Source organism: Glycine max, chromosome 3, assembly GCF_000004515.6.
Source record: "Glycine max cultivar Williams 82 chromosome 3, Glycine_max_v4.0, whole genome shotgun sequence".
NCBI lineage: Eukaryota > Viridiplantae > Streptophyta > Magnoliopsida > Fabales > Fabaceae > Glycine > Glycine max.
The window spans coordinates 36,684,772-36,707,886 of NC_016090.4; the positions used below are offsets into that span (position 1 = coordinate 36,684,772).

General features: G+C 32.7%; 2 protein-coding genes across 7 annotated transcripts; both read left to right on the plus strand.

Moving 5' to 3' along the window:
- Positions 1-8,771: 8,771 nt before the first annotated feature.
- LOC100810012 (zinc finger CCCH domain-containing protein 30) lies at positions 8,772-11,843 on the plus strand. 5 transcript variants are annotated; one of them, XM_006576770.4, is made up of 2 exons: positions 8,772-8,791; positions 9,174-11,843. In XM_006576770.4, exon 2 carries the CDS (start codon positions 9,198-9,200, stop codon positions 11,238-11,240), a length of 2,043 nt encoding a protein of 680 aa, XP_006576833.1. In that variant the 5' UTR covers positions 8,772-8,791; positions 9,174-9,197; the 3' UTR covers positions 11,241-11,843. The 5 variants fall into 5 exon arrangements, with proteins under 5 accessions (XP_006576833.1, XP_006576830.1, XP_006576831.1 ...); XM_006576767.4 differs by lacking the exon at positions 8,772-8,791 and adding an exon at positions 8,819-8,962 and having other exon boundaries at positions 9,171-11,843; XM_006576768.4 differs by lacking the exon at positions 8,772-8,791 and adding an exon at positions 8,819-8,962.
- A 1,667-nt stretch (positions 11,844-13,510) lies between these two features.
- Positions 13,511-22,847, plus strand: LOC113001170 (dehydration-responsive element-binding protein 2F). 2 transcript variants are annotated; one of them, XR_005890752.1, is made up of 3 exons: positions 13,511-13,825; positions 14,600-15,850; positions 18,243-19,157. XR_005890752.1 is itself a non-coding variant. In XM_041014043.1 (3 exons), the coding sequence occupies exon 3, from the start codon at positions 21,594-21,596 to the stop codon at positions 22,446-22,448; it is 855 nt and encodes a 284-aa protein (XP_040869977.1). In that variant the 5' UTR covers positions 13,511-13,825; positions 14,600-15,850; positions 19,799-21,593; the 3' UTR covers positions 22,449-22,847. The 2 variants fall into 2 exon arrangements, 1 of the variants encoding a protein (XP_040869977.1); XM_041014043.1 differs by lacking the exon at positions 18,243-19,157 and adding an exon at positions 19,799-22,847.
- Positions 22,848-23,115: the final 268 nt, after the last annotated feature.

Sequence of the window (23,115 nt, forward strand, 5' to 3'; positions counted from 1 at the left end):
GGCAGGTGGCATTTGGTCTCCATGATAGGGAGCCATGGTAGCCGGCCAAATTTCCATGTCACAATCCAACATCAAAGGTAAAGTGTCTCTATTCATCACCCTTGTCCCCACCCCAAAATCAAAGTGAGAAAGGTTACTTTCTTGGTTGAGACTTGAGACAGATAGGGATTTATATATATTATGCTTTTATATGCTTCCTACTTACTTCCCCATTTTTGCATCACTTGCCCAATTTTAAAAGAAAAAGGGGCATATCTTAGCCTTCCATTTGATCCACCAATTATAAAGTTTTATTTATTGGGCCCTTATTCTCCTTTTCCTTAATTTGTAATACATGCAAGTACATGAATGCATTTGCAGTTTTGCACATACAGCACTTGTGCGGACTCCTATCGATCTTTATATGCCGTCTCCACCTTTGAAAATGAGAGCAAGAGAGAGAGAGAGGAAAACTCAAAAACAAAAACAGGGCTTGGTTTGAGAGTTTAATTTTCCAAATACAATTTTATTTTTAAATTTATTTATTTGAAATGTACAGTAACTATAATTACTCATTTAATCTCTATAATTAAAAAATATATATTTTTCCTTCATGATTTTTTTTTCATCTCTATACTTGAAAACATTCATTCTTAGTTAATATACATACTATTTTAATTTCTTTTAGTCTTTGTCATAGAGATTAAAATGATATGTGTTGAGACTAAAGTAAATTAATTTTTTTGTGTATGTATTAAAAATAGGATTTTTTTTTCAATTATAAGGACTAATAAAAAAATATTTTGTTGTAATTATAAAGATCAATTGAGTATTTTTTTATGACTAGCCAAAAAAGTTCTTCTTAACTACACCTATCCCATTTAATTTATTATATTTTATATTTAATTTTAAAATTAAATTTCGACTGTTATTTTATTGAAATTGGCAATAGTTAAAAATATTTTTTTATTACAATCGAAATCATTTATTGTAAATTTAAATATAATTTGTATATTAAAAATATATATTTATTATAAAATTTAATTATAAAAAATAATCATTTATCTTATATAATATACAACCTAAAATACTAGTTGATAAACAAATTTTCTAAAGTAATTATTAAAGAATCAAATTCAACCGCGTGGAATAAGTAAGTACTGTGTGCAAAGAATAATATATATATTCGGTGACAAATGATAACACTTTTGTTTTTTAGTGCGATATTAATTATTTATAAAATGGATAATCTTGTGAGAACAAAGCACATTACAAATAACATTAGCTACTATGCATGAGTCAAAATATAACGAGGAAAAAAAATGCAAGGAATTTTGCATGATTAATTTAGTGTGTGTTTGAATTGTGGTTGAAAATCTCGTAATAAATTTATTGAATTATAAGTATGAAGTGAAGTAAAAAAAAAAGTTGAACACAAGTGAAAAGAATCAAAGTCTGATGTGAAATGGGATATGTATCATAAATGGACTAGCTAATGAGATTTAGAATAAGGTATTTACCGGTATTTTTAAGTGTTACAAATAACTTGCATGTCTAATTGTGGGTATTTTCAATGTGCAAATGTTTTTACTATCATGTCCTTTACTTGCCTCGTGGAACTTGTGGGATTATACACACACAAAAAGCAATTGGTACTGGAGGAGAGAGAAGAGTTCATTCATTCAACATTTCGAGCTCTCGGCATATCTTTGCTGCCCATTCTGCCAGCCTAAGGTCTTTGAACGTCTTGCTATCACTGGTAATGGCGGTTTTGTCGGGGCTTTTGGCAACGCTCTATGTCGTAGCTGGGGATTGCAATGATGATTGTGATAGGTGAAGATGATGCGAGAGGTTCTCATGTGTTTATTATTTGTTGGATTTGAGGGACATCAATGAATGATGGAATGAGGGTGTGTGACCATTGGAGTATTTGAAATCCTGAAAGTGGATTGGTACTGCCAGAGAGGTTTATTGGAATTTTGATCTTTTGATCTGGTCGTCACGAATGTCATTTTCGTGATCAAAGTCATGAAACATAACTCACAAATTAAAATTTTGTATCTTTTTTCTTAACCTTCTTTTCTCTATTTGCTTCGTCTATCTTCCCTAAAAAATATTAAAGACTAAGGTGTATTGGATTGAGATTTTGAGAGAATATTTTGACAAAAACAATCTTGAAGATTTTAAAAGATTATGTGGGATTGTATTGATTTTGTGGGATTTTAAAAGATTTTTTTTAAAAGACTTTTTACAATCAAGATTCTTAACCCAAGATTTTAATAGATTTCTAACACAGATTTTTAAGATTTCAAAGTACTTTATGGATTTTTAAGATTTTGAAAGATTAATACATTTTAAACAAAAAAATAACGGAAGTTACAAAAGTGAATGAAAAAGATGATAAATAAATTATAATGTTTGAATAAAGAAAATAAAAACGATAGAAATTTTAAACCTTTTAATAACAAAGTCATTATTGCCTAAAAAAATAATAACAAAGTGATTCTCACTTCATGTTCGCCTAATTATTAGCATTTCTCCACATATCTGAACCTATATTAGTCCTCCATATATTAGCATCTTCTCGTTCCTGCTCTTGTGTTTGAACAATGGGTTCATGATCATTGTCTTCGTAATTTGGTAACATTGAAGATGAAGATGAAGACTCGTCAGTAGGTTCCACTGGAAATTCATCAGAACGACATTCTTTGCGAAAAAAATTATGAAGTGCTGCACATGCCAACACAAGCTCTGCTTGTGTTTTAAATAGAAATGGAGGTGCTGACTTAAAAATTGTGAACCGCGATTTAAAAATACCAAATATCCTCTCAATCACATTCCTTAAGGATGCATGCCGAAGATTAAATAATTCCTTTTCATTTTCAGGGTCATTACCATGACCTGCAAAATCTTGTAGATGATATTGTACACCTCGATATGGGACTAAAAATTTGCATCGATTAGGAAATCCACAATCCACCAGATAATACTTACCTTGGGGCACTTTAAGTCCATTCTTCTTTGCCAAAGCATCACTTAACACCTTGGAATCATGTGTTGAACCCTCCCACCCGCTAAGAACGTACATGAATTCCAAATCAAAGTTACAAGCAGCTAATACATTTTGTGATATATTTCCATGACGATCACGATAACTGCTTACATCTCGTCCTTTTACTGATGCGGGAATATGTGTACCATCAATAGCTCCAATGCAATCCTAAAGTGTGTGTATCAATAATCATAAATATTATTATAATAATCACAATTATAATTATAATTTTGTTATAATTAGATAATGATCACATACCTTAAAATAAGGATAAAACCTTGTGCTTTCCCTTATTTTTGCAGGCACAGTTGAGCCTGGTCTAACCATTAAATCAGGTGCTAATGAGTTTAGAGCTTTCAAAATCTTGTGAAAATTTTCACTTGTAGCAAATTGTGATCGGCCAAATGTATTGCGGATTACACAATATCGAGTGTTCTGGCCGACAATCTGTAGGAATGATGCAAGCATTTCTTCAACACAAATAAATCTTGTATCCTCAAAAGGTGTTTTTTCTCTTATAATCGTGCACAACTTTCGAAATACATCAGGATACATCCTATATACTTGTCGAAAGATTGCAGGATCATCGTTTAATGCTTTGTGTATATAGTCATATCCCCGACTAGTAATTTGTCGTCGAGTTAATGGACGTTCAATATGTTCACCACGCATCATATTCAAAAACTGATTTAATATATCTATTAAAGCATAAATTGCCATCACATATGTGTATGTGGCTTCATAAAATTCTTCATTTGTTTCCTCGTCATCTATATCTTCATCATTTGTATCTTCATTATATATATCTCCATCCATTTCTTCGTTCTTTATGTCATGGTCATGGTTATAAGTCAATATCAAAGTTAATACAAATTCATATATAAAAATAAATATAACTAAAGTTTAACCACAACAATTTCACAAAATATATAACCTAAATACTTCAACCATAATAGTTCGACCAAAAAACAAACCAAATATTTCAACCAAAATACAACCATAATAGTTCGACCAAAAAACAAACCAAATACTTCAACCAAAATAGAGACCCAAAAGATATAGTTCAACAAACTCACGATGTTTAAAATAATATGTTAATAATAGATGATCAAAATATTAATTATTCCCTAACTTAAAGTTTATCCAAGATGAGCGTTCTTCCGGTGACATCTTCAAGAAAAAATCCTTTTTTGCTTTAGTATTTAACAATTCAGCTGTCTTGAAACGCGTTATGTCATCCAAATTTGGAATTTCTTTTATAACATCCCAAATAATACCCTCGAGCATAATAATAATAATAATGGACGTTGTAAAAAAACAAGTTGAAGAAACAGAAAAAAAAAAAAGTTTTTTATTTTGATTTGCATATACAGTACTAAAAAAAAAGCAATATGGAATCTTGATGCATATCAATTGCCATTCTTTTGATGCATATTCATTGCCTGGACGTTGAAAACAATATGAATACGAATAGTATGAACAATATATAGTATGAACAATATTGACTATCGATTGCCAAGCAGTATTATCACGATGAAAGCAATATTGACTATCGATGCTTCTTTTGATGCCATTCTCTTGAAGCATATACAACACCCTTTTCTTTTGATTTGCGTAATATACATATAGTATGAACAATATTGACTATCGATTGCCATTAAAAAAATAGGTAAAATTGATTGAAAAGTTGTAAGAGAATGAACCTGGTAGTGGTTTGTGTCTTGTTTGGCAGGAGAAGAAAAAGTCTTTGGAAGATTATGAAAAGTCTCAAGGGTTTGGGTGAGATTGTTGGAGGAGTATTTTATGTGTATTTCTAACTAAAAAGTCTCTCAAAATCCATTCCACAAAAGAATCCATCAAAATCTATTTACTTTTGAATACCAAAAGACATTTTAAAAGTGGTAAGAAATCTCAATTGAATACCAACAGATTTTGTTGCCCTGAAAAAAAAATCTTTATTGTCTTAATTGAATACCACAAGATTTGTTTATATTTTATAAAAGTCTTGATTGAATACCACAAGACTTTTTAATCATAAAAAAGTCTTTTAAAATCCTTTGAAATCTTAATCCAATACACCCCTAAAGTATCAAATTAGTTTCTCATTTTTTGAGGTGTTATCAATTTAGTCCCTGAGATTTAAAAAATGTTAAAATGATCCCCGACTTTACGTTTCGTTTGCCACGTTAATTCCTGTCGTTAGTAGTCTCGTAACACTGTTAATAAATGTGTGATGTGACACGTTAAGTACCACCTGGACGCACACGTAGAACTTCCACATCAGTTTCTTCTACTTGCCATGTAAGAAGGGACTAAATTAACATTAAAGAGACTAAAATGACATAATTTAGGTGATCATCTTTTTTCCCAAAATGTTAAAACCCTAACGACTACTTTAACATTCACGCTTTCATTCCATTTTTCCTCCTATTCATACTCTAACATACACGCAAACTCTCTTCCAAATCCACTTCCTTATCCACAACCCAGTGAATGTCACCCACATTGTTATATTTTCTACAATGCTTCACCAGATTGGTTAGAAGAAAGAAATTTAAATAATTAGTTTCTATCTTATCCCTTACATCTAACTCCCCACCAACATACTCCAATTTTCCATCAGCTTCATTCTTGGTAAAGGTACCTCCATGGTGTAGTACTAAGGTTATTTCCCACATCTTGTATAACCAAGGCACAACAAACAGAGAACACAATTTTCCATCAGCTTCAACTATGCTGGTTCAACACGAGAAGACCAAATGCACTGAAAAACAAAACCCTTACCTCTACTGGAAAGCACCGATTGCGTCAATCAACACTGGAGGGTGATGATGATCGACGTGGAACACACAAAAGCACTGATTACGTCAATGAACAGTGAAGGGTGACGAAGAACGACAACCACCACCACCACTGGGAGAGCGATGATCGACGTGGACCTAGCACAGGAACGCTATCCTTCAACCATGGGAGGGAGAAAATAGTGAAAGAGAATTCATCACGTTTTTAATTAGACTAAAAACTATTAGGGATCAATTTGACACTATATACAAAAATTGATTATTTTCTAATATAACATTTAAAATTATGTCATATTAGTCCCTATGACGTGGCATTACTTATTTTTCAATTACGCTTACTACGTGTGCGTCCAGGTGGCACTTAACGTGCCACATCACACATTTACTAATGGTGTTAGGAGACTACTAAAGTGGAAGATCATTTTGATATTTTTTAAATCTGAGGGACCAAATTAACCGCGCCTCCAAAAGTGAGAGAATAATTTGATATTTTACTCTAATAATAAATAAACCTTAATAATTGGGTTAAAATGATAACTTACTCAACAAACCAATTTCTTTTTTTTTTATTTTTTACCAAGTAAACAATTTTTATTTAAATATTTCTCTTCTATTTTTCTTTATTTCTCTTCAACCAAATCATATATCTTTTCACTCTATTTCTTTTCTCACTTATTTTGTTTTCTCCTTTTTTTTCTCTTCACAATGAAACAACCCCTTTGTTCTCTATATATTGATTTGATTGTATGAACAATTTGGTTGTCAGAGTTTATCTTTCTAGGCCGAGTAAAGTAATGGACTCAATAATATTTTCTAACTAATATGATTTGATTAAAAAAATTAAAATATATTTTTATTCTTTAATTTTTTTATTAAATATTTTTTTGTTTCTTTGTTTTCTAACTTTATTTTTTGATCTTATATTTCTCAAATTTGGATCAATGTTACCCTTCTAAAATAGTATTTATTTTCAATTTTGAGGTATAATTTAAGTATTATTTGTTTTTACTAATTTAAGACGTGGAATTTTTCTTGCTAAGTTGACTAACATGAAAGTTATCACATCTAACTAATTTTTGAAAAAAAGTATAAAAAAGATAAAAATTTGCATGAAAAATAAGTTCACGAACAACTAATAAAACCCAAAAAATCTAATAATTTTTTTGATATAATATAAGAACATTATTGTTGTTGATGCTTAAAATGTTAAGGTTAAAAACGCTAGGTGACATCTTAAACTAATTTGTTAAAAAAGGAACTTGGTCGAGCCTAGTGGTAGGGGATTTGAGTTAATATGCATGAGATTCCATATTTAAAATCTCAATGTAATCATTATATATAAAAAATAAACTTGGTTCAACTTAGATTTTAAAATAGGCTAAACCAGATACTATTCCTCCCCTTTATTTGTTTCCATGAATTTAGAGTGGAAAAGAGTGTGATAAAAAAAAAGTAGTGGAAATTAAAGATTAAAAATTCTCCAATAAAAGAAGGAAGAAATGCTAAAATAGTTTTTGGACAATTTTCTTTAATTTATATTTATAACTATATAACAGCCTGCATTTTGGAAAAGTACAATTGACAAGGAAATCACATACTTTTTAATGTATGATTTATATCCATTGACTTGATAGTTTTTTTTTATTATGATTAAAATAAATTAAAAACTCAACTAAAAAAACAACACAAATATCTCAATAATGACAGATGACAGGAAATAAATGACAAAAAATGACTAAAAAAATATAAAGAAAAAAGAATAAAAAATTAAAAATGACATACACAACATTGAAAAGCCTAAAATATGCTAAAAACTAGTGTCTCTCGTCTCTTCGGTCTTAATATAAGTAATAAAATTTTCTTCTTATTTCATTGGTCTCAAATGCAATCACATTTAAATTATTTATGTTATATTTAATAAGTCTATCTTTAAAATAATGTTAATTTAATAAGATCAAAGACATTTTTTATATTTGATATTAAGTTTTAATGAATAATAATTTTTAAAAAAGATCTATTTTTAGTTAAAGTAACGCAAGTTAATAAAATTAACTAATTTTGTTTTGTTTATAATTAACACCAAATTGATGGAGTATCACATAAAGGAAATTATGTTAAAAAGTACTATAATAAAGAAAGATTGAGATACCGTGCTTTTTATCTTATCAATTATGTATTTCCCTTGCTTTATCTTTTTTAAAATATAATGGATGCATACCTTTTTCTAATTCTCATATATCATGAATCATGAATACAAATCCCTATTTCATGAGTGTTGCATGCAGTGTGTAACCTGTTTTTCATTCTTTCTTTTTTATTTCTCCATGATTTGACTTCCTCTAGTTCCACCACCATTAAACCACAATTGACTAGTGTCTGAAATCCGCGTCCGTAGGGTGCACCCGGATTCCAACACATCATTCCAATCCACTTCAATGCAACCGGTTGATCCGGTCACCGCACGCTGCAGATTTACCGAACCGGTAAAACCAGCCCGGCTTTTCAGTTTTCACCTCCACAGCCGGTTTCCTTCCATGTACTTTTTCACATAAAAGAAGAATCAGTGGCACACGTGTCGCCCAATGATTAGTTAAGCAGACGAAAATCTGGAACTGGATTCAGAGAAAAGTCAAAAGATTTATACAATTCCAATAAGTTCTCGCCACGTGCGCACTAGATCCTCGCTTTTATCCAAACCAAACCCAAGCCTCGCATGTGAGGTGAATTTGGACTGAATTTCCAGAAAATTTCAGCGAACGAGTGGGGAAAGTGTTAAATTATTACAAAGAGGAGCCTTTGTCGTAACTCGTTCCAAGAATAAGATCACTGAAACCCCCATTCTACCCCTAGTCTTTTCCCAAAACGACCATCATGTCCTCCGCTGCGTGACGAGGCGGAATGTGATTGGGAAACAAAAAAGGCGCTCCCTTGGTATCGCAGAAGAATAATCAATCTAACCGTAATTTCCTTGCTTTCTTTTTTCTTTTATTAAAATAGTGATGTTTTTAATTTTCATACATAAATTATATATAATTATAGGAGTATATATATATATTTGTTTTTTTTTTAGGCTTTGTCTTCTTTAGTTGGCTTTGGTATCTGGTGTGTTTAAATTCAACAAGAGACTACGGTATGAGTTTTTAAATGCTTTTGGATGTTTGTTGTAGTGCATCTTCTTTAATGTAAATTTCACTCTTTTTTTATCACAAAATATTTGTTGTTAATGGATTTTAGTTTTTGTCAGCGAGAAAAGATTAGAATGTTATTTATGTAGTACTGGCAGTACTACTATGTTGTTTAAGTGTTTTTCTTAAATGGGTTTGTGTTTTTTTCCTCAGCAGTTGAATTGAAGTTGAAGCCATGAGATGAATCACTTATCTCTTGACACCGAAGATTATTCTCTGTCAAGCTTGCTGGAGCTTGCAGCCAACAACGATGTTTCGGGTTTCAAAAGACTAATCGAGTGCGATCCTTCCTCCATAGACGAGGTTGGGTTGTGGTATATCCGTCACAAAGAGTCAAAGAAGATGGTCAATGAGCAAAGAACTCCTTTGATGGTTGCTGCTACCTATGGCAGCATTGATGTCATGAAGCTGATTCTTTCTCTATCAGAAGCCGATGTGAACCTCTCTTGTGGCCTTGACAAAAGCACTGCACTTCACTGCGCAGCTTCAGGTGGGTCTGAAAATGCCGTTGATGCTGTGAAACTGCTTCTGGAAGCAGGTGCTGATGTGAATTCCGTTGATGTCAATGCTCACCGACCCGGTGATGTTATTGTTTTCCCTACAAAGCTTGAACATGTGAAAAAAACCAGTCTTGAAGAGCTTCTTCAAAAAACCGATGATTGGAGTCTCCTTAGGGTGATCACAACAACAACCTCATGCAATGCTTGTTCACCTCCTTTATCGACCTCACCCGAGATTGAGATTGAGATTGAGATCGAGTCTCCTTGTTCTGCCCGAGATTCGAAGATGAAGTCAGATGAAGTCACTGAAAAGAAAGAGTACCCAGTTGCTCCGTCCCTTCCGGACATCAAGAACAGCATATACTCAACCGATGAATTCCGAATGTATTCGTTCAAGGTTCGACCTTGTTCGCGCGCTTATTCGCACGATTGGACTGAATGCCCCTTTGTTCATCCAGGGGAGAATGCCAGAAGAAGGGACCCGAGAAAGTTTCATTATAGCTGTGTCCCTTGTCCTGAATTTCGAAAGGGTTCTTGCAGGAGAGGGGATTTGTGTGAGTATGCTCATGGGGTTTTTGAATGCTGGTTGCATCCTGCACAATATCGAACCAGGCTTTGCAAGGATGGGACTAATTGTGCAAGAAGAGTTTGCTTCTTTGCCCACACCAATGAAGAGCTTAGACCTCTGTATGTTTCTACTGGCTCTGCTGTTCCTTCTCCTCGTTCGGGCGCGCCTTCTTCTGCTATGGATTTTGTTACAGCCATGACCATGTCGCCTTCCAGTCCTTCAATTGCTTGGTCTCAGCCTAACATCCCAGCATTGCATCTTCCTGGAAGTAATTTTCATTCCAGTAGATTGAGATCTTCACTCAATGCTAGAGATATTTCTATGGATGATTTTGATTTGTTATTACCTGATTATGATCAGCATCAGCAGCAGCAACAGTTCCTTAATGAGTTATCATGCCTCTCTCCACATGCTATGAATTCTAATCCCATGAACCGCTCTGGTCGAATGAAACTCTTGACTCCTTCAAATCTTGATGATCTGTTTTCAGCTGAGAGTTCTTCTCCTAGATATGCTGATCCAGCATTGGCTTCAGCTGTGTTTTCTCCAACTCACAAATCAGCTGTCTTCAATCAATTTCAGCAGCACCAGCAAAGCTTGTTGGCACCGGTGAATACTAATTTTGCTTCTAAAAATGTTGAGCATCCTTTGTTGCAGGCCTCATTGGTAATGTCTCCCCGAAACATGGAACCTATTTCTCCAATGGGATCTAGGATTTCTATGCTAGCGCAACGTGAGAAGCAACAATTTCGCAGCTTAAGCTTCCGGGAACTCGGCTCCAATTCTGCTGCTTCTGCTGCCTCTACTACCTCTGCCAATTCTTGGTCAAAATGGGGGTCACCTAATGGTAATTTTGATTGGCCAGTTGGTGCTTCTGATGAAATAGGTAAGCTAAGAAGGTCATCATCATTTGAGCTTGGGAACAATGGTGAGGAGCCTGATTTATCTTGGGTGCAGTCACTTGTTAAGGAATCACCAGCTGACGTTAAAGGTAAATTTGCAACCACTGTCTCAAATGTTTCAGCAGCAGCAGCTGGATCCTCCAGTGAGGGATCAAACATGAGCACACAAATGGAGTCTGTTGTTGATCATGCTGTGCTGGGAGCATGGCTTGAACAGATGCAGCTTGATCATCTTGTGGCTCAGCAAAACTGAAATGAGTTTCTGCTGATCCTGACGTATTTAACAAAAGAAATGTCTCAGTAAATAAAAATATATATTCTTTGTTGAATTTTGTTGATGGAAGAAGGTTACAATAACTAAAGAACGGATGCAGTACTAAGATAAAGAACCATTGAGGAAAATTCATTTTCAGGTTTAGTGTTACAAAAGTAACTTAGAAGGGTCAGAAAACCACTGGGTGGCGTTCACAGAATTAATGCCACTGAAGGGTTTTTTGGCTGCATATCTCTTCAAATTTTAGGTCCACATTCCTGTCATTTTTTCCTTCCTTGAGGAGCAAATGTTGTATCGCAATGAAGTCTTAGTCCTAAGTTTGATCTATCTTTTGATTTTATTTCTTTATATTTTGGGGTAGGATCCAAAGTTACAGAAGGGTCATTGGAGTAATTCCTTGTGTCTCCATTTTGGTCCAATTTTGGGGATGAAAACACAGGTTGGTTGCTGGATATGGTATTTCTTTTGTAATATGGAATAAATAGTTGTCGATGCCAAGGAGTTGGTAAGTTAGGAATATTTGAACATTGATCCTTTGGGCATGTAACATTCAATTGAAGTTTATTGCTGTATTATTTCTAATACCTTTGTCTCTATTCTAAATATCGCAGCGTTAGTAGTTTCTATTTGCATTGATAAATAACTAAATTGTATCATCAAATCCTTGGTCTTTTATAATGGAGATTGTGCAGGAACTAAAATGCCATTTATAATGGATTCTTAGTCTTTCTACAATAGGTGGAAACACAATATTACATATTTGATGTCTAGGATTTGTGGTTTTTATTTGCATTGTATTCATAACTGAGCTATCTGAGCATCAAATTCTGTTTGTGGAGTAGGTACTGTAGATTGTGCACAAACTAAAATTCCATTTATATGGATTCTTAGTCTTTATACAATAGACGAAACACCATTTTACAATTTACATATTTGATGTGTAGGTCGAGTTACCCCTTTGCGATCTTATGGACCCATCAAATGAAATTGTGGACTTTGTGCCGTCCTACTTAACTAGGAATTAGATACCCAATGAAACACACTTCTGGTCAATTTTAGTTTATATATTTATTTAATTGAACCTCTTGTTATGGTGGACTTGCTTTACATATGCTAAAGGAGTATGGCATGCTTGATTAAGGTCTATTTTTCTTTAATAATTTATTGATTTAAAAATGTTTTAGAAGTTTCATGATTATTTGATAAGTTAAAATATTGATTTTTTTTAGTATAATATCTAATGCAATTAAAAATATAATTGAGAGAAATAGAAAAAAATTGTGAACATAAAATATTTTTTTATGGCTTCACTGTCGGCATTATTCTTTCACTATCTCCGGTGCTTTTGATAGCCAGTGTTGTCAATTGTCATTATATGCTTTTCTGAGTTGGAATTGAATTGACCCCATAACCAAATCGATATGAATATATCACTAAAGTTAGATAAAATTTCCTATAATAAAACAATTCACAAAGGAATTAATGTTAACAGTTTTGCTTTTACCACCATATCAGCATTACCTCCTTATGGACAATTTTTTGTATTGATACTCTTGATTTGTTCTCGCCTTTTCTTCCCACTTTTTTGCAGAAGGAATAATAATGCTTTAATCACGCATTCATATTCTATAAACATGATATAACCGACCTTCTCTTTTAAGGAACATTTGTATTCTCCTCTATTCTTATTCTGATGAGGAGTAATCGGTAGCTATAACATTGTCAGATACGAAAATTCTTTTTGTTGATAAGGATCTTACACATGTCATTTTCGGTTTTGCTTTTGAACCTCTTCTTTTCTGGAGCATATCAAATGTAATTAAATAGCTTTTGCCATTAGTGCTTTGCCCAAATAGGCAACTGATGAATGGTTTCACAAAAAAATATTTAACATTCAATATCTTCAAGCCTTAATGTTCTTCTTAATTTGATGGATTAATTAGTTTAATTTTTTTTTTTAGTAAAAAAAAATAGTTGAACTTTTTGTTTTTTGTTTTTTGGAGTTGGAAGTCTACACACGTGGTGGTAAGAGGAGATTGAGAGAACAAACATATTTACGTGATTTACCGACCAGAATCCAAAATGGTAATCTTGATATTTTTCGTTTTCTCAAGAAGAAAAAGGAATTGAAATATGCGCAATGTTTATTGCACCAAGACGTAGAGTTTCTTATTTTGGTAGGCAAAACGTAGAGTTTCTGTAGTTCTGAGTATTTTAAGATGTAAAATGAGAGGATTGTAGGAAAAAACGAGGATATCTAATGTGAATATGTGATTATTCAATTCCCTTTAAAAATGTGATTATTCAATTATAGAACGGCAAGCAAATTACTTATCCAAAGCATATTAACCGTGTGTTTGGTAACATGTTTGTTAAACAGTCAGCGGAAACAACTCAAGTTTGCTTCTATGTCGTTTTCTTGCTCTGGACAAATATTTGAAGGATAACATAAATCACGAATGCTGATTCAAACACACTAAATTATGTGTGCAGATTTGGATAACATAAATCACGAATGCTGATTCAGAATGGCACTAAAAGCTCTGAGGAAGGAGTCAGACAAGGTAAATTACCTTTACTCTTCTACATTAATAATACCATATATTAATAATACCATATATGTAAAGTTATCAGAATAAACAATTTTACACAACTCTCTTATATATCTTGCTAGATCTTGCGTTCCTCGTGTTAAACATATTGGTGGTGAGTGTCTGAATTGTGGGATGAAACTAATTACCAGGCTTCTTAGACAAATTGTGTCTCCTACTCACCCTTGTAATTTTATTAGATTGTCGAATATATGAAATAATAAAAAATGTCAAACAATATCAATATTTTATCTTATAATTAGTTTTCCTCGTATTTAGATTATCCCTTAGGAAGTTTCCATATTTAATTTAGATAATGGTCTAGTATTAGTAAGGGTTTGAGCTTTATTTCTCATCAACGAATTGGAGGACATCATATTGAATCAAGTCAATATCAATTTTATCATACTCAGTGATCACTCTCTTTTTGGTCATTTTTCCTCTCTAATTTATAAAATATCCTTGCTGGATAGATGCGCAAATGAAGTTGCATTAGATTTCAATCTGAAGTTTCTGATTCTATTCCTATATATGTAGTAACTTCGTGGAGAATATTTCTTTAAATTAACAAGAAGGTAGCCAATAGATTAAGTCAAGCAAAATGTTGGGTGAAAGGCAATGGATAACAGCTTGGTTAAAAAGTGGACAAATATAGAAGCTGATATGGCTTTCTTTTGTGTGTAGCCATATTATTTCTCTTAACTGTGAGAAAATGTATAATGTAAACGTATTTTTAATGTTCAACAGGATAGGATGGTAGGTGCAAAGCTAATAGCATCACTCATGGCCAGCGAAGATATGATTTTGGAAAACATATCAGTTGGACTATTACAAGCAAGGTCTGTACTCTCAACCTATGAAGCACCGACACCGACACGGACACCGGACACGACACGACACGGACACGTGGATACCTGTAATGTCCAAAATATAGAACGTAATACGGGTGTCGTGTCGGTGTCCGACACCGACACGGACGCGTGTCGGACACCGGACACGGCAAAGGGCTGAAGTGTCCGTGCTTCATAGCTCTCAACCATATCCTCGTCAGATCCTTTACCTGAGTTACAACAGCTATGCCGCAAGTTGCTAGCATGCATATCTTCTCCGTGAGCTGCGACAAACTTTTTTTCAAGTATATTAGAAAAGATCTCATTTAGTTGTTGTATCACTCTTCTCCCCTTTTTATTTATTTGTTCAGTGTACATAGCATAGTTAACTTTTGTATGCGCAGATAATATGTTTTTGAAATAGGCTTCATTGCATACTTGAATATTCATCATAGGAAGTATATATTCCCATGATCATGTTGTATACAATAGCTGTTAATACCAGTTTAATATCAAATTCAGGGATATATGCTTATGCACACATGCATACTGTTTTTTTTTTTTTGGTACAGATTATATTATTTCTTCTATATCATGTATTATTGTCCTGTTGCTCCTTTTTGAAAATGAAACATCATGCAAGAGTTCAACTTGTAAACAGTTCTCTTAATGAAAAGCAAGGTTTTATAAAGAGTGTGGTTTGGATGAAAAATACAAGAAATTGTCAAAGAAAAATAGTTAGTATTTTTCTGAGGATTGATGGGGTATATAAAAGTTTGACTTTATTTGGTGTGACCACAAACAAACGGCTTGTCTTCACTTTTGCACAAGACGAGGATCACTGGATCATTATTTGAGTTTTGTCTCTGTAGATATTATTTTATTAGCAATATAAATACATTCATCATCCATAGTTGATTCATCATTATTCCTCGCACTCTCTCTCTCTCTCTCTCTCTCTCTCACCAATAATGCTGCAACTGGCGTTTGCCGTGGCCTTCTCAGCTTTGCCTCTCACTTTATACATTCCTCCCATACGCAGTTTCAACCTCTTCGTCCACACGCTACAGATCTTTCTACAAGATTCCTCTATCTTCTCCTTTCGCGCCTTTCTTCGCATGAGACTAGCTATTTCTCGCATCTTCAACTCCATCATCCACGTAACCTGGTAGATCATATCCTCTCTTTATTTTATTTTCTCTTTGATTGGATCCTAAATGAATTTCAAACTTTAGGGTTCGGATGTGTAACTATTTGTTGCTGTCATGACATGATTGATTGATGAATAAATAATAAAAATCATTAACTTGTATAATATTCTCCATTCTTCCTTGGTTAATTAATGTTCTGTTTTTTTTAAGAATTTTCCCTTCTTTTTTGGGAGTTAGTATCATATTGCTGAATAGTTTTGATGTTTGATTGTTGTGATTTGAGCCAAATTGCAATTTCGCTTCATAGGATTTTCTTAAATGAGATCCAATAAAATTTTCGATTGTTGTTAGCAAAGCATGCAAACCAGGAAAATTGCAGTATTGTTTAAAAAATACAGTTAAATTCATAAGAAATCATCTTTGAATTGTAAGATAATTACTATAAAAATTAAAAAGCTTTTCATGAACACATAATAATTTGTAATTATATGATATAGTAAAACCACCTGTCACATGGATTATTCAAGATGAGTTACTCCATATCTTAACTTGATTTTGAGTTTAAATTTTGAATAAACAGTTGTATTAAATGTTAGAGGTAAGATTATCTTCGGTAAAAAAATGTGTTGTATAAAAAAAAATAATATAGTGAAAATCTTTAACACGTTTCCATGCATAAACTACTTATATCCCAATGCGAATGCCAATGCTTATCTGATTCTGAGGTATCGAAAAAAAGTTATATCACGAGGAGTACAATTTAACTATCTCGCACTTATGTATGTTCTCTGTTCTCTTTATCTCTGTATTGTATACATTTTTACTGGAAAATATAAGTATAATTTGTGTTTGAAGAATGACCTTTAAGCTTTTACATTTCAGCTAGGATTATAATGGGTTGGTTGGGAGAATATCTATGTCTTTTTCTCTTGTGGGGTTTCCTTTGACTATCTGGTTTTGATTTGTGGTTGGTCTTTTTCTACATGTCTTTTCTAGTAGTGTTGGACAATGGCTTTGGATTTTTTTGTGTTAGTTCCATTGGATCAAAATTCAAAACCGAGTTTGGTCTTAAAATTCACATTTAATTAAAACTGAAAAATGTAACTTAGATGTTAATCTCATTATTAATTTTAAGTTTTATTATAACTTTATTTATGAGATATGAACTTTTTGATACAAAAACATTTCACTTTAAATTTAACTAATTTAAACTAAAATTAATTCTGTAAAATTTAAATTATCTAAAATCATTTTTTTTTCAATCATTGATCAAACTCAAACCATATACCAACAAGTCATTGGTTTGGATAGAATTTAACTTGAATTCCTTGAGCAAATCCTTAGATAAAATCTTGTTGAAATAAAAAAAAAAATGATTGAAGAAAGAAATTTCATTAAAAGTGGTTACTTAAATTTTTGAGCAGAAATTAATCATTGAATTGAATACTTGATACTAAAAGTTGTTGGGATTAAAAAAAAACTCAACCAGTGAACTAAATTCTAAATCATGAATGACCGTTATTAGTTGGTACATACCACTATTTCAACAAACTTAGGGAAACCAACGAATTGCGTAGCAAATGCAAGTAGTATGTTGTTGATAATGAATTTTTTTTTTCTTTTTTGTGTGGATATTAGAATCATGAATCTGACTTTTCTAAGATGAATTTATTGACTATCTCATCAATAAATTATTTGTTTTATCTTTAACCACTTTAAATCATATCCTAATTATGCTGGCTACAGTGTCCCAGTGTCATCATGAATACTAAATTTGGTGATGAGAAGGGTCACAGGGAAAATGTGGCAGATGGGACATCTTTGCATGACCAAAAATTAAGATATACTTATTTTAATCAGAAGTAAACAAAAATAATAATACGTATTTTAATGTTGCTGATGGAGTGACATTATTGCTGTGACAGCGGGAGGCAGGTGGCAATATTCCGCTCGTCTCTGCCCTCGTCCTTCTATGATTATTACAATTCTTACGGGTAGTTATTAATGATTTTGTTCAACAATTTACATTTTTTACAAAATAAAAATAATATAACAAGTTTAATTTTGCAGTTGGAATAATTAATTATATACAAAATTATTGTATAAATAATATAACAATTTCATTCAATCATATATAAAGAGAGTGTAAGATAGTATTTTCCGAAGACATAAGATTGGTTTAATGATGAAAAGAAAAAAGAAATGAAACAAATTTAGATTCGAATCTCATTACTAATAAAAAAATTAACAACACAAACAATTAAAATTTATTGATAAAAAAAAAAAAGTAGAGTGTTCACATTTCTCTTTTGGAGAAGAGGATTGGATCATAAAAACAATATTTAAATGAAGTTTTTATTTTTAATTTTTAATTTTTCTTACCTTCTAAGAGGAATAGGGATGATTCAGGTGATGAGCATATTATGGGATACAAGCATGAAATGTGGGCAATATAAATTTATATTTCAGAATGAATTTTCTGAAATACAGTGGGGAATGTCATGCAATATTGAGAGTACGGGATATAAATGTGTGAAATGTGTTCTTGACACTCTCTAGAGGATTTGGGCCCAATGCCTATGTGCTGACCCAATGCCCTCAACATACATCTGGAGCTGAACCTTGCTAAAATCCATCATTGAATGTAACCAATGAAATTGAACATTATCTGGAACCTATTCTATGGACCAGGCACATTTTTTAATTTATCTTTCAGGACTTGTGGTGCGTGTATAAAATGCATATCATCCTTCTCAACACGAGAACCAAATACCAAAAATTTCTCTGGCATAATTATTAGGGATGTTTCCATGTATTTTTCTAAAAACACTTTTAAGAGAAAAAAAAAAGTTCTTCCTCAAGTTAAAATGAACTTTCTATTAGATAATTTGTAAAAACTCTCTCATAGTTTCTCTAAAAGATGAGAAGATATCTACAAATTAATTAATGATGATTAGCTAATAAAAATTTAATTTTAACTTATGGAGAAATTTATTTATTTATTTATTTTTATTTTCTTCTCCTACAAATACTTTTAGAGAAGTTTATCCAATATGGCCCTTAATAACCTTTGGTTCTTCAGCCTAGTACTGCATTATATAGAGTCTCCTTGCAACCTCAACATAAGCCATGGCAAAAGAACAAAGCCTGTATGAGCATATCAATGTATGTCCAATGTATTTAAAAGGCTAATTTTGTCTAATTTACAATTTTTGTTCTCTATTTTAAAATAGAAACATTTAGTCCTTTAGTTTTAAAAATCAGTAAATTTGATTTAATCTTTCATTTTACATACATTTTATTATATTTATTTAATGTACCATAAAAAATTATTTAATTAATGAAAATGTAAAAAAAAAAGTAATGAAGAAAAAATTAAAAATTTAATCAAAATTAAAGTTTTTTTTTTTGAAAATTGAAGAACCAATGTGTTTATTTTAAATTAAGATAACTAAAATTGCAGGATGAGTAAAATGGATGGACCAAAAATTGATTTTAACCTATTCAAAAAGGCTGTATGCAAGATTATCTCATTCGTCTTGGGCTTTGTTGAAATAAACTTTTTCATAAACATTTATAAAAAGAAATAAGAATGATGGCTTAAAATATGGCATGTACGTTTTGAATAATTTGCAGTCTTTTATCCTTTCTTTTAGGAGGAGGCAAAATACCCTCAAACTTATTTGATTTGTATCCTCAGTTCATTTTAGCTTAAGGTTTATTATTAGATTGCAAAAAGTAGCATCCTATTATGGTTTTACCTTTGCAAAATCGTTACAAGTCGTTATGTTGGGAAATAAAAATGTCCCTGAAGTAACGTCCAACATAATATTCAAATGATTAGTACAATATGTAGGTGTGGTTGCTTTTGTAAGATTTGTTTATCACGTATTCCTTAATTATGATATTTCTGTCACCAATGTAAGCTTATAATCTGATATTTTCTCCACTCCTTTAATTGCCAGCTGGTCTCTTTGCCATATAAGGATAACCATGTCATAATCATTAATGTTGTCTTCCAAGCATATTATAAGCATTATCATTTATCACTCACATGAATATTTCTAGTTAACCGGCATGGTCATCAATCATCCCAATGTAACCATGTTAATGTTATCATTCGGTATATGATATGGACATTATTCTGGGGCATGAGTGGTAATTCACGATGGCATGCACATAGAGATTAGAGAGCAAGCATGGGATAAAGGTGACCTAAGTCTCGAGAATCAGGCCGTGTATGGCAGGACAACATGTGAAATATAGTTCGTGAATTGCATATTGTTGAGGTGGATCTTATTTATAACACTTCTCCTCCTCAAGGACAAATTCAACTCTGTTGTATATAGAATCCAAAGATGGGTGTCAGAGTTCATTCAAGACAATCACTGTATCACTTGGAAAAAAGTCTTTGCAAAATATTCTAGTCTCCACCTCAAATAACATTAAACATTTTTTTCTCTTATTTTTTTATGGACAAATATCAATTATTAATTTTTATTAGTAAGAAAAAATAAATTTATAACATTTTTTTTCTTTTCTTCAACACCCCGTCAACCTTATGTCTCATTCTCTCCCGTTTCTTTGTATAATTGGAATCACTGTCTTTAATCTATATTTATATACAAACATAGAATAAGGTTATTGTGGTGCCAAATAGGAGGTTTGTTGTGTAACAATCGTGCCAACTTGGGTAGGCACGGATGTACCAAACCCTTGGAAGCAATAGGATTGCATTTTATCATTCAAGGACATTGCATTGTCAACGTCGAGGAGTACTGCTATAACTCCTAATCCTCTTAAACTTGATCCCACAACCAATCAATTCAGAATCATTGGCCCATTAAGCTTCAAAGATTTTCACAAATCATTATCCTCATATATAGTAAAAAGTAGATATTTATATTTATGTATATTTATTTCTCTGTCTTAATTAAGTAATAAGTAGTACTCAATGGATCATTCATGCTCCACCTAGCTCCAGATAAAGTTTGACCCGTGAGCGGTAAAACAAAAATAAAAAAGGAAATGTGAAATAAAATGGCCCCAATCAATGAAAGACAACGTTTAAGAGCTTATCAAGTATGGCATTAAATTTATCTTGCATGGGCTATCAAGTATCATCAGAAGGGCATTGCATTAACTCAAAGTAGAGGTTTAGTGGACCATCAAATAAATTTATCTTGCATGGGTTATCAAGATGATCATCACCCTCCACTGAATCCTTTTCGGTTTCTAAAAGAACAAAATGCATGTTCTCTTAACATTCCCCTTTCAGTCAACAAAAATTATACTGTAATTACTACCACGTGTTAAGACCATGCATGCATATACACATCAACCGGTGCCCGAATTACCAAGGCCGTAACCCCGAAGGAAATATAAGATTAGTTGAGTAATTAAAAAAGAAAAAAAAAATTAGGAAAGTTTGTGAGTTTGATTTTCTCTATTAACAAAAATTAATAAACTAACCATTAACATGATAAAAAAAATCAATAAGAAATTAAAAAGAAAAATAAGGATTTGAAACAGTGAGTGAGTAGCACACACAATGAATAACGGTCACATGCGTTATGCTACTTCTCCCAACGTGAAAACATTTATACCAACCTACACTCCTTGCTCCTACATATCCCGCGCCTTACATGCAGTTCCAAGTATCACCAAACCAAGTAGTGATACTCATATTCAGTACTCAATACTCACAGCACCACTTTCAAGTGTTCAAAGTTGAAGTATCCCAATATCAACTAACCATATATGGATACTTGCAAGAAGTTCCCCTTGAAGCCATGGAAGAAAGGGCCAACAAGGGGGAAAGGCGGCCCCCAGAACGCCTCGTGTGAGTACCGAGGCGTTCGGCAGAGAACTTGGGGCAAATGGGTTGCTGAGATAAGAGAGCCAAAGAAGAGAACTAGGCTCTGGCTTGGTTCTTTTGCCACAGCTGAAGAAGCTGCCATGGCTTATGATGAGGCTGCAAGGAGACTCTATGGTCCAGATGCATACCTTAATCTCCCCCACCTTCAACCAAGGTCCACTTCAACTACTATCACATCATCAGGGAAGTTCAAATGGTTCCCTTCCAAGAACTTCATTTCAATGTTCCCTTCCTGTGGATTACTCAATGTAAATGCTCAACCTAGTGTTCATTTAATCCACCAGAGGCTACAGGAGCTTAAGAGAAATTCAGTTGTCAGTCAATCGCCGCCTAATTCATCCAATGAACCAAAGGAAGAAACTCAGACTGTAGGCAGCAAAAAAGATGGAGAAAATCCACCAAAAGATGATCAAATGTTGTCAGAGGAGGTTCTTGGAGATCTTCAGGAGAAACCCCAGATAGACCTCCATGAGTTTCTTCAACAGATGGGAATCCTTAAAGAAGAAAGAGAGTCAGAGAGAACTGATAGCTCAGGAAGTTCATCAACAATGCCTGAAGCTCTGTTGAGAGATGACAATGATCATCATTTGGGAGTGTTTTCTGACAATAGTGTTAACTGGGAGGCATTGATTGATATGCATGGAATTGCAGGTATTCAGGAATCAGAAGTCACTCAGCTTGAAGCATATGACCCAAATGATGATCTTACTTTCTCAACTTCCATTTGGAACTTTTAAGAAACTTGTTTTTTTTAACAAAAAGAGAATCAGGTTAGATATGGATACTTAGCATATAAAGCCTAAGGAGAGATCACAAGGTTTTGGTTATCCAACTACTCTCTAGTCCTGTTTATGTCTGCAGAATTTCAATCTGTTGGCAGCAGTGTAAGAGAAGGAAAGTAGCTAGAATAGAAGACTACTAGTGAGAAAGTAGCTTATTTCAGTAGTTGTGACAGGAAAATGGAGAAAATAATATCAGTCTGCAAGTATTGTTGTAACTTGACTTACTATTAGCAATTTAGGGAATTGTTAACTTTTAGCTTTCTTTGTTACCTCCTCCTTATGCTTTGTTAACCCAATATAAAATACAAGTTGGACTAATAAAATTTAAGCTCAAAATCATTTTGGCACAACCCATCCCTACCTGGTAGCCTGACTGAGTTGCTTGTGGTAGGCCAAGCCAACCCCCTACCCCAAAATTAGAAAAATTATAAAACTAAAAAATAAAAATAAAAAATGTGCTTTTATTTATTTATTTATTTTGTGATGTTCTATACTTTGCGATATCATGAACTCTTACTTTATTATGTAATGAGTTTCTAATATTTTTTATTATATTGAGCTCTCTTTTTTTTAATGAACGTCATCAAGTTGCGACCTGTGAAAAACTAAAATAAAGGCACAA

What these genes read in the sequence shown, in the direction of transcription:
- LOC100810012 (XM_006576770.4), top strand. Translation starts at nt 9,198, where the DNA reads ATGAATCACTTATCTCTTGACACCGAAGATTATTCTCTGTCAAGCTTG.
- LOC113001170 (XM_041014043.1), top strand. Translation starts at nt 21,594, where the DNA reads ATGGATACTTGCAAGAAGTTCCCCTTGAAGCCATGGAAGAAAGGGCCA.